We start from the raw sequence: 12,762 nt of genomic DNA, 5'->3' as shown, positions 1-12,762 counted from the left end.
GAGATACTAGAGAGGTTGCCCATTGATTGAGGTTCTAGAGAAGTTGCACACTGATTGAGATACTAGAGAGGTTGCCCACTGATTGAGATACTAGAGAGGTTGCCCATTGATTGAGATACTGGAGAGGGCTGCCTATTGATTGAGATACTAGAGAGGTTGCCCATTGATTGAGATACTAGAGAGGTTGCCCACTGATTGAGATACTAGAGAGGTTGCACACTGATTGAGATACTAGAGAGGTTGCCCAATGATTGAGATACTAGAGAGGTTGCCCATTGATTGAGGTTCTGGAGAAGTTGCACATTGATTGAGATACTAGAGAGGTTGCCCATTGATTGAGGTTCTGGAGAAGTTGCACACTGATTGAGATACTAGAGAGGTTGCCCATTGATTGAGATACTAGAGAGGTTGCCCATTGATTGAGATACTAGAGAGGTTGCCCATTGATTGAGATACTAGAGAGGTTGCCCATTGATTGAGATACTAGAGAGGTTGCCCATTGATTGAGGTTCTGGAGAAGTTGCACACTGATTGAGATACTAGAGAGGTTGCCCATTGATTGAGGTTCTGGAGAAGTTGCACACTGATTGAGATACTAGAGAGGTTGCCCATTGATTGAGGTTCTGGAGAAGTTGCACACTGATTGAGGTATTGGAGAGGTTGCCCATTGATTGAGGTACTGGAGAGGGCTGCCCATTGATTGAGGTTCTGGAGAAGTTGCACACTGATTGAGATACTAGAGAGGTTGCCCATTGATTGAGGTTCTGGAGAAGTTGCACACTGATTGAGATACAAGAGAGGTTGCCCATTGATTGAGGTTCTGGAGAAGTTGCACACTGATTGAGGTATTGGAGAGGTTGCCCATTGATTGAGGTACTGGAGAGGGCTGCCCATTGATTGAGGTTCTGGAGAAGTTGCACACTGATTGAGGTATTGGAGAGGTTGCCCATTGATTGAGGTTCTGGAGAAGTTGCACACTGATTGAGATACTAGAGAGGTTGCCCATTGATTGAGGTACTGGAAGGGTTATCCATTGATTGGATGGTACTGGAGAGGTTGCCAATTTATTGAGGTATTGGAGAGGGCTGCCCATTGATTGAGACACTGTAGAGGTTGCCCATTGATTGAGGTACTGGATAGGGCTGCCTATTGATTGGGTACTGTAGAGGGCTGCCTATTGATTGAGACACTGGAAAGGGCTGCCATTGTTACGGTACTGGAGAGATTGCCCATTGATTGAGATACTGGATAGGGCAGCTTTTTGATTGGGTACTGTAGAGGTTGCCCATTGATTGAGATACTGATTAGGGCAGCTTTTTGATTGGGTACTGTAGAGGTTGCCCATTGATTGAGGTACTGGATAGGGCTGCCTATTGATTGGGTACTGTAGAGGGCTGCCTATTGATTGAGACACTGGAAAGGGCTGCCCATTGTTTACGGAACTGGAGAGATTGCCCATTGATTGAGATACTGGAGAGGTTGCCCATTGATTGAGACACTGGAGAGGGTTGTCTATTGATTGAGACACTGGAGAGGGTGTCCATTGATTGAGACACTGGAGAGGGTTGTCTATTGATTGAGACACTGGAGAGAGTAATCTATTAATTGAGACACTTGAGGTTTGCCCATTGTTTAAGTTAATGAAGAGGGCTGCCCACTGATTGAGACATTGGAGAGGGTTGCCCATTGTTTGAGGCACTGGAGATGAGATATTGGAGAGAGCTGTCTATTCTTTGAGCTTTTGAAAGGTTTGCCCATTGTTAAAAACACCAGAGATGTAATCCCATTGATTTACACAATGGGAAGGGTTACCCATTGATTGCGTGAGACAATGGATATGTTTGATCATTTATTGATACACTAGTGATTGATGTTGATAGATTGGGTAACTGGATAGGACTTCCTCTGATTAAGAAACAATGACTACCCATTGGTCAAGAAACTGGAAAGTGTTGCCCATTAAATTGAGACACTGAACAGGGCCTTGTTTTAAAGACTCACGACAGGGCTGCCCATTGATTAACACTGGAGAGGGATGCCCACTGATTGGAACACTAAAGAGGGCTGTGCAGTTATAAAGGCTCAACATTAACAGTTTAACCTAGTTATCCGAAACAAATTTTTTTTAAGGATCACCACAGACAATTTGCTGGGCCTCCAACAAAAACTCAAATAAACAGGAAACTCTGTAGTATAGATTGACTAGCAATCCCTCCTAAAAAATTCCCAAATTTATAGCAGACGCACACAACCAATTGTGACTTCATCTGACAGTTGAACTAAAATTCAATCTCCAGACCGGTGTCCTCCAGTTAATTAAAATAACACAGAAAAGCCGTTTTCAGTTCAATATGCTACTGTAAACTACATTATTTGGTATTTTTATGATTATCTGATGTGTAAGATAATTTTATGAAAAATCAATAATTAATGAATGAATTAATTTTCTTTTTAAATTAAATCAAAACAAAGTTAACAGAGACTGGGTTTGTGCATAAACAAATTCTGTCACTCATTTTTGCAATTTTGAAATTCATAAGCAGTGCGTCAAAGCAGACCCCTCATTCTGCGTTATAGAATATTTCTAAATAAGATGTAAACAATACGAAAATGTACATGCACATTAATTGAGACACTGCAGATGACTGATCACTGATTGAGACACTGGAAAGAGTTGTCCATTGATTGAGCCCTGAAAAGAGTTATCCATTGATTATGACCTGAAAATAGCTGTCCATTGATTATAACACTGGAAAGGGCTTTCTTCCATACCGGACGTTGTTTCCGTTCATGTGACCAGTGCTGGAAAAACCCGTCTTACACCCCCAATGTAAGATGAGTCACGCGCAACAACGCGCCACTTTTTATTTCTTTTATTGTATGGTTATGAAAAGTATTGTATGCCATTTCAATAAAGCGCAATAAAATATATAAGTATGGAAGACTTTTAATTAAAATTGAAAATAAATAATCATAAAAAGGCGACTTTTAGAGGAACTATTTGACGTTGATATTGCACTTCATGGCGTCAGTAAACAACGTCGCACATGCTTTTTGGTGAAATGTACCAAAATCTGTTTTCCATTAAGTCATTTTTTCCATAATTTGATAATTTGAGATATGCAAGAAAAAATATCAATCATGTTTTTCCGGTTAGGATAAAAAATCTGACCCTCGGGCACGCTGTGTGGCCAGTAACTCGGCGAGCCTCGTTACCAGCTTACGCCTGTGTCCTCGGGTCAGATTTTTTTCGGAAACACATGATAGATACTTATAGTCCATTTATTGAGAGACTGGAGAAGGCTGTCTATTAATGAGATACAAATGCCAGCTGTCCATTGACTGCAACACTGGAGACCGCACAGAAAAAATGTTATTTTCTATTCTTTATATATAAAACAATCATTATTGGCAATCAAAATATTCAAATAATAAATTCTTCACTGGCAAAAAATCAGAACGCAAAGCGGGAAGCTTAATGTCCTCTTATTTTCTTACTGGAAAGTGGAGAAACCATTGCCTAAGTTTAAACTGTCAATATCAGCTGTATTTTGGGAATGATTGATCTTAGTCAGGGGGAACATGGCCATCTAATGCCATTTCTCCAGGAGTTTTTCCAGCCCAGAAATAACAGAGCAAGAGTATTTGTCAAATTAATCCTGTGGAAGTGGTGCAAATTGATAAGAAATTATTTACTGTTGGTGAGTGACCTCAGTCCAAAAAGTGGCAGGTTAATCAAAAAATGGAGACAGTTCATCAAAATATACCAAGATTATTAACTGATCATTGATTGCCCTCCATAGAAACTATTCGTGCATAATGGTGAGATACCAAAACAAACAATGTTTCTGAAAATGGTATTCTCGTTGACCGCGTAATATTTCTCTATATATAGCAATATTTCCAGCTTATTTCTAATCTGGGTACTATCTACTTTAAATAGCTTTATTCCATAAAGATGCCTCTGAAATCACATTGAATGAGAAAGACTCTGAATGATTTCTTTAAGAATTTCTTTTTATTTGCCTATTTTTTATTGACATACATCATTCTATTGCATTTTGGAAAATGTTCTTAGGGACTGTACACCAGATTGGCACCAAAATTATTTTTTCTGTAACGAATCTCAGGTCAATTATTTAATAAAATGTTTTACTCTTTGATACCATAATTGTAAAAAAAATACCAAAATGTAAAAAAAACTAGAAATGTGTCCATAGGACACGAATGCCCCCACTTCGGTTTTTTGTCACAGAAAATAAGCCATAATGATTTTTGAAGTATTTTTGGCAAAAAAGGGCCGTAACTCCTAAATGACTAAAGCGATTTCCATGACTATCGAACTTGATCAAGATATTATGGTCACAAACATGTGTTTAAAGTTTGGTGAGGATTGGACAAACAGTTTTCAAGAATTAGATCGGAAACAATCTTCGGGACGTATTTTTCCAAGTCTTTTTTTGCAAATAAAGGGCCGTAACTCCTAAATGACAAAAGCGATTTCCATGGCTATCGAACTTGATCAAGATATTATGGTCACAATCATGTATGTAAAGTTTGGAGAGGATTGGACACATACTTTTCAAGAATTAGATTGGAAACATATATTTTTGAAGTATTTTTGGCAAAATAGGGCCGTAACTCCTAAATGACTAAAGCGATTTCCATGACTATCGAACTTGATCAAGATATTATGGTCACAAACATGTGTTTAAAGTTTGGTGAGGATTGGACAAACGGTTTTCAAGAATTAGATCGGAAACAATCTTCGGGACGTACGTACGTACGTACGGACAGACGTACGTACGGACAAGGGCAACCCTATATGCCGCCACTTTGTGGGGGCATAAAAATCGAGTCAGAGATCGGGTTCGAATCGGTGTCGCCAAATTGCAGTCCACTGTGCTACGAATGCTTACCCTATACAGTTTGAATATTTAAGCTTTAAACCTAACTTGTGCTACGAATGCTTACCCTATACAGTTTGAATATTTAAGCTTTAAACCTAACTTGGTAATATCACGTGATAACATCGACTAGCCAATCACGCATAAGGAATGAATTCTACTAGGTAGACATACCTAGTAATCTTTTTTAATGGAAAAATATGAAAAAACTGCAAAAAATAAATTGTTAACTATATGGTACTTCAGTAAGTAAGTTTCAATGCATTGTACACATCAATTTCAAGTTTATGTCAGTTTTCGAAAATTTTCTTCTTTTTTTGCAATTTCATCATACGGAGTACAGCCCCTTTAATGATCATATAAAATACCAAAAATATTTAAAAAAGTACTGATAATGCTACATAATGTTGTTGCAGTTACGTATGAGACTGGCTCGCTTTCCTAAACCTTCAGTATGAAAACGTGAAAAATTAAAGACCTCAGACTATGTTCTGAGAAACCATCTGACATTGAACCATCCAACTTGTTTAAACATTACTTTTTTACATTTAATACATATTTCATAGACCTCGTCCTGTGTTGCACAATTTAATGCTTCAATGTTCATATAAACTATTGGGCAATCACATTACCAGAACAGTAACATATTTTATTATATACAAAATGTAGACAATAAATTGTTGCATTACACCTTCAGGGAGAAGACATAGTGCTGGGAAGTCTAGGTACATTGATACTGGTTTTGAAGTGTCTCTCATGTTGATGCTTGGAGTTAAAACAGCTGTTCAAACAAGGCTATCATTGGAAACAATTGTATGCTGCCTAACGGGGTTCAAATTTGAAAGGAGAGCACAAAATAAAAAAATAAAAAATTTAAACTAGTTTGAATGTCATAATGGAAGATAGCAAAATTTTAGTTTATTGAGCCAAAATGTACTGGTAATATATGTGCATCTCCTCTTGTAAGTAAAGTTTCTAATAAAGCTTCATTTAATTGAAGCCAGTAGTTGCTGAGGCATATCCCGGACACAAATGGACCTATATTACACCAATATAATTTATATTGTACAAAAAACGGCCACTACTCTAAGACCATGAACTGGAATGGCCCAACAATAAGCGTTCTTGTCAGTAAAGCTTCCTAAATTTAATTGAATTCAAGCTAGTAGTTTTATATCACTCTACATAGAAATAAAAGGGCCATAACTCTATAAAAGGATGCTGGTCCATTTTTCTTTCTTATATTTTTGGATGTGTAACGATTCAGATGTCATCCATAGCTTTTCGTAACACATAAAAAAAATATATATATTAATTGTTCTACGATTCAGCTTTCTTAATTCATGATCATGCCTCACCCACTGTTGAGGAAAAACTTCAAGATGTTTTAGGCTTTTAAAATTATCTTTAACATTGCACAAGGGATGTGGCACTCAGCGCCCACCTTTGACACTCTATAACACACCAACAGTTTGAGAATTTAATTTTTTTACAGGGGATTTTTTATTTTTTTCTGTTTCCAGAGTATACTTACATTAAAGTGCGAAATTGTTATTGCTTCATAAATTTATAAAAATGTCTAGACCTAGTGAACAAAATTATAACCAAAAACGACATCGAACTTAATATAAAAATTAAATTATTTTTTTTGTGTTTTTTTGTGTTTAAAACTTCTAGACAAGTTCAATGGATCAACATACACAAACAGCTCTGCATGATAACATTCAATGACTGATTTTAATAGGGCACACCTTGTCGTCAAATGTAAAGTTAAACCATTTCTTGAATAACTGAAATTAAATAAAAATTGTAATATTAAACTTAGATATTTAAAGATTAATTTTATATTGTAAATTCCCGACTAAAACCGGTAAAAATTTTATCCCTTTATTTGATTGATAATTTTTACAACTGATATGAATAATACTACATTTTTTGGTTGAAAGCTTTTGATATAATTTTTGCACATTTTTTTTTAATTTCTCAGGCATCATGCCAATTGCTATCATAAACAGCCTGTCAGATCTGTAATCATTTATATCATCTCACCACTGGCACCGGATTTTCAAACTCAATCATTTTTTTAAAAAATCAAAAAAAAATCTTATAATTCTAACATGTCCATAGATTGCGATGACTGTCAATCTGCAGAAGTTCTTTTGAACTGAGTAATATGATGATTACGTGACCCGGGTAGAGAAACGTTCAATACCATGTTAGTATAATATACAGTACAAAGTGCATATTTATTAAAAAAAAAATATTTCAATAATTTTTCACATTTTCTGTATTATAATTTTTAGTTTAGAATTATAATATTTTTTTTTGATTTTTAAAAAAAATGATTTAGAGTTTGAAAATCCCGTGCCAGTGCATCTCACATTTAGAATAAAATTTACATTTTATTTGGTAAATTGTATTTTAAATATTTGCATTTTTAGATGTACTAAGTTTATCATTTTAACCAGATTTTAAAAAAGGACTGTGGGTGCTGCAGCAGAGGAACAGTGTGCTAAGGCCTTAAAAAAAAATTGTGTGGTTCGAGTCACCCGACCCTACCTGGAAAATACTGCCGACTTTACTGTTTTTTGGTGGGACTTGTGAAAAAAAAAAAATTGCCATTTGGTGCCCGGTACGGAACTGTACGGTACTGAACGGGCGTTATGCTCGGCACGTCGCAAAAAAAAAATGAGTTGTGCAAATCGCTACAGCAAAAAAAAAAGCTGTGCGAATCGCTTCACAACAAAAACATGGCGACCAATTCCGCCGTCATTAAGATCGTAAAAAAGGCGTGTGGTCGCCATAACACTCCAGAACGTCGGGAGTTTAAGCTCATAACACCCAAGATGTGTTTCAAAGATAATTTTTTTGTGCGAGCCATGTCAACATCCGACAAGGGGCCATGGACCCGTTTGTATGAAAAACAGCTGTACGACATTTCTGTTGATTGAATGTCGTCTAATTTTAATATACCCCACCCACCAAGACATGACCCTTTTTACTTGTCATGTTTTTATCCAATGATGCAATCATAAAAAAAGTAGTTTAAATAAAATAGCAGCTGGGCAAACATATTACTAGTATAGAACGGAAATATAAATTTCTGAGAGTTCTGACACAGGCTGATGCCTGACAAAATGTCTTTATTTTAACTGGGACTGAAAGCTGGGTCTGTTGCCATTTGTACAGTTTATAAAATATTCCTAACTTCACTTCTTGGAGAATGGCAGAGAAATGTTTTTGAGATGCTGATGCAGGTCAGTATTGTCATTTAATTATCAATATGTTTTGCTTTCAGAAGGTGTATAACGAATGACAACGAAACTCGGCTAGCTCAGTTGGAAGATCGCCAGTCTATCAATCCGGGAAAATCATTGTTACTGAATCTTTAGCCCAAGCAATGTCCTAATGTAACTGAAAAACTGTTGAAAAGGGACAAAAACAAACCATGTTATGCATCAGTGAATTGTAACCACGGCCCTCCAGGTCCGGGGGTATACCGGGGAAAAGGGCCGTGTTTTTACTTTCCAGGTGCCCCCGCAGGGCCGGGTGACCGCGGTGGTTTTGTCATTGTGCCAAATTTAGCAGAGATTGGGCCTTATATAGAGTCTCTGGGGTGCGGGGGCATTTGGCCGGGGTTTAACCATCAGTTCGTCCCCGCAGGGCGGGGATTTTACCCGGGGTTTGCTGGACCGAAAGTCAAAGTCCCGGCTATTCCCCGGACCTGGGGGGGCCGTGGTTACAATTGACTGGTGCATTACCCTAACCACACAATTTATTTTTTTAGGCCTAAGGGAGAAAAAAGTACATTTTAAAGGGCTAAAATTAATTATAAATTTGACAGAAAATGTAAGGGATTGTCTTCAATTGTAAAAAAGTATTATTAAATATAGGGTTCAATCGGTACCAAATAGTACAGGTTTGTATGCATTTAAAACCACAAACGAAAGAAATATTTGATCATCTTAAGCATTTAATTCTACGAGGGCAGGAAGGTGGTAATGCTGGTATCCATGAGGGCAGAAGGGTCCTACCAAAAATGTAACACAGTGCAACACTCTTCAAGAACTATGCACTGAAATAAATGCCTGAACTTCATAATAATAGTTTGTTTTCAAAGTAAAAAGGAGTCTTATTAGTGTCTCTTGCTATATAACTCATTATAAATGTAATTAATTAAATAAATGAACATCATGACCTAAAATTCTTCATGAATATGACTTGATTGCTTGGCTGCTTACTGTAGTAATAGCTAATGAGGATGTCTTTATTCTACACCTATTCAGAGGTATTTTTGATAGAATTAAGAGCTTAAAGGGAAGATATTAATTTGTATTTGAAAGTATAAACTTGGCTACATCAGTAAAGCTGTAGGCTTCGATGCAGTACTAAATTTCATCATTTAATATAAACTACATTTTTTTTAATTTTGTTATTTCGTATTGAGGAAGTCAAGATCAGTAACCATTAGTTAGAGAAAACAAACCAGAATGTTCAACAATAATTACAACATATTTAACTGTTTGAAGTGTACAAGGTGAATGCAACATGATTGACTGTTCAAATTGTTCTAGGCGAATGCTAATTAATGGGATCAGGTAGTTGTCTGTATAAGAAAACACACCTGGCATTCTCTATAAGAACCAGTCCTGAACATTTGGAATGCCACAAAAATGCAGTATTTTAACTACAAATGTTATAATAAATGAACAAATACTTCACTCATATTATATTAATTGTGAAGAAGGCATAACATTCAATCAATCGAAGCATAGCAAAAATGATTGATTTTTCAGATAATTTATAATCTGCTGCAAAAAGGCATCATCAGAGTCTACTACTTTCAATTGATATCACAGTCAAGAATGATCAATGGACAAATATCAGATCTAGTTGAATTAATCAAAACACACTTGTCCATCAATACAGATTTGTGTCAGCATCCAATCTTTCAATGATATATGAGGAAACTCATAATGGTTTTCTAGAAACCCTTTAGATTTCCATCAAAATGTATCATTTTCCAATCTCAATGAGCTGGCTAAATGGCTACTGTTGCAGTTATGTGTTTGCAAGTCACTCTATGACATCTATATTTAACAAATAAGATTTCGAACAATTAGAAGGCTACAAATTAATATATAAACAAATATTACAACTCGTACAATTCAGAGATCAAAATCACATGTTGCCCAAGTCCTCAAGTCCAACACTGGTACAAGTAAATTGTTCTGCTGGTTTTGATCAAGTAATAGTCTCTCTTTTTTTAACACAAAGATAGTTATTATATATTTACTTACCTTAAAATACAACTGCTATTTAATACTTACTGGTTAAAAAGGTTTAGAAGACAAAAAAAGTAATAACTTTCTTAGTGTTTGGCACAAAATGTATCTTCACTAGCCAGCATGCATGTCTCAGTCGCTAAACAATTCACTAAGTAAAACCAGTTTAAGACTAAATGGCATATTGGGTGCTCTAATCAGAAGTTTTCGAAACCATCCCATTGGCAAAAACATAAACTTAAAAACGAAAATGAAGAAGGTAAGTAAGAATTTGTGTTTGCTCATGCAAAAGTCAGACATGTAAACCTCTGGCTATGCCAGAACTGTAGATTTGTTTCTCCCGAGAGGTAAATTTGAGCTTAGAGAGGTAGATTTTACAGAATGGGCATCATCCGCAATCTCTTTAGATTTTGTGTCTTTTTGTGTGTTTTAAGATGGGAACAAATTAAGCGGCTTCTGTTTTAATGATCTGGGCCTTTTTACTCAATGCAGTTCATCAATTTTACACTTCATACCTTTAATGGATGTACATGTAATGAAAAAAAAGGACTTAAATAATTGCCGAAATCTTATACTAATTGCCAGGGTCATGGGACTGACCATGGTGTTAATATTTGCTCATCAACAACATGTGACCAGTAGACTGCAATTACATTGCGACAATTTCATAACCTTACTGTAAGTAAAATGCAATGTTAAGGCCGTTTTTTGGCATTGTTTTTTTTTAACAGTAGATTTTATCCAGAGAGTGATAGGGGGGTCTCAAAAGCGGTAGATATAACCAATCGCCAGTACAGTTAACATGTCTGCCAAAGTCTAATTTCCATAACTTGGAGAAGTGCATAACAATAAAAAGTAATAACAAATTCCTGTGTTTGATTCAGGAAGTTTAAAAATCATCAATATAAAGCCTGACGGAAACAAATGTGAGAATTATAAAGTCCTCATTTACATCAAACCTTTTTAAATCCATATATTAGCAGATGAAACCTTAATACACACATTAAAGCTAATGTGTTTAATCAGAAACAAAACCAAAAGACTCATAGCAAAATTCCATATTTGGAAGGCACTAATAAAATTTTGGAAGGCACTAATAAAAATAAATGCAAACTTATTTGCATAAATCATGTACAGAAGTCAATCAGGATGTTTCAGTACTGCTTAATTTAAAATTAAAATAATGCCAATAGATAAGTCAAACCCTTTAAAGCAGTTGATAGTCTGTTTCAAAATAAAAAGTAAGACCTCTTGCCTTTACATGCAACAAAGATCTTTTGTCAATCAAGCAGTGTAAGACTGCACTTTATTCAGTCTTAAAATGCTGTACCAGGTAACTTGGATTGATTATCTTTGATGAAAAGAACACCTGTAATTAATAACCTGGTACATGCCATACATGGACTTTATAATAAGCTGATATAGATCAATATAGAAAAAAATGAATAAATGTATCCAATGTTCAAAAATGGATATATTAAAATAGATTTTGTGCACTAATAATATATATTTATTCACATGTTTCATTTAAAAAATGTTTGAATAATATTGCAACTAACATAATATTGCAACTAACAGTTTAACAATATAATACCTTAAAATGTATAAAATTTTGCTATTTAACAAAATCAATTGATAACATTATAAAAAGCAAAATCAAATAAATGATAAGTTAAAAAATAACACAATAAAATGTGTTGTTCTGAGGAACTTTCTTTTCAACATATTGCTCTTAATGACGCAAATTCTGCAAGTAATTTACAGTGAAATGTAAAAAGTGTTTTTAACATCAAATGTTAATGGTAAATACAAGTAAAATGAACCCATCATACATTTCCAGAACTCCTGACGCATGCTGCAAAGCAGGTCCCTAACTTGTGTATCTGGTGTTGATAGAAATCTTGCTTTAGATTTTTTATATCCACATCAGAAGCACATGAAAGATACATTTGCAAAGTTGTTCTGTCAGTAAGTTTTGTCTATTAGCAATGTATACCCACATTTTGTTTCTCCTTTAGGATTTTTCTACACATTATCCAAGCCAAGCCTTATGAGGTCCTTACAGCAGGATTCAGATGTAGATGCACATGGGTGGTGAAACATGGAAATTTAGATTAGACTCAACTAGCTACCAACCAGCTTGTTTTTTAACGTATCAGCAAGCGGATGCATTCTGCAGATTACAAATATAATGAACAGCACCCTAATGCTTAAATGACATAAAAAATTGAATTCCCTATAATATACCAACCAGTCGCAATCTTTCTTTCTGTAGGCATGCTGCTAAATGACACTGTCTTTTTCCTGTTGTGATTTCGTCGAGAGCCATCTCTACTCATAAAACTGCTCTTTCGTGGTAAAGATTTATCCGTTTGCAGTGAATCACTATTTCCAGATTCATTTGAACACTCAGGCTTTGTTTCATTTTCATTATTTCCGTTGACAAAAACATCACTATTTTGCTTTTCCTCAGGGTTTGGATTTTCATCCGTTGTTTTCATTTCCTCGTCCGCCATGATGTTTAATTGGAATCGCCTCGAACGGGTAAAGTAGCTATTCCATTACGTATA

The 12,762-nt window shown here is 35.5% G+C and overlaps 1 protein-coding gene across 1 annotated transcript in view; it reads right to left on the bottom strand.

The window, feature by feature from the left end:
• LOC128232384 (inactive phospholipase C-like protein 2) overlaps positions 1–12,734 on the bottom strand; it is a 98,111-nt gene extending 85,377 nt beyond the window's left edge. Inside the window, exon 1 of the mRNA XM_052945899.1 lies at positions 12,444–12,734. Within this exon, the coding sequence (XP_052801859.1) occupies positions 12,444–12,708 (265 nt within the window). The 5' untranslated portion in view covers positions 12,709–12,734. The remainder of the gene's footprint in view (positions 1–12,443) is intronic.
• Between the last annotated feature and the right edge of the window lie 28 nt (positions 12,735–12,762).

The sequence above is a fragment of the Mya arenaria genome, chromosome 4, assembly GCF_026914265.1.
Source record: "Mya arenaria isolate MELC-2E11 chromosome 4, ASM2691426v1".
In the NCBI taxonomy this organism is placed as follows: Eukaryota; Metazoa; Mollusca; class Bivalvia; order Myida; family Myidae; genus Mya; species Mya arenaria.
Note: the sequence above shows the minus strand (reverse complement) of the source record. Positions and strands in the feature narration are given on the sequence as shown.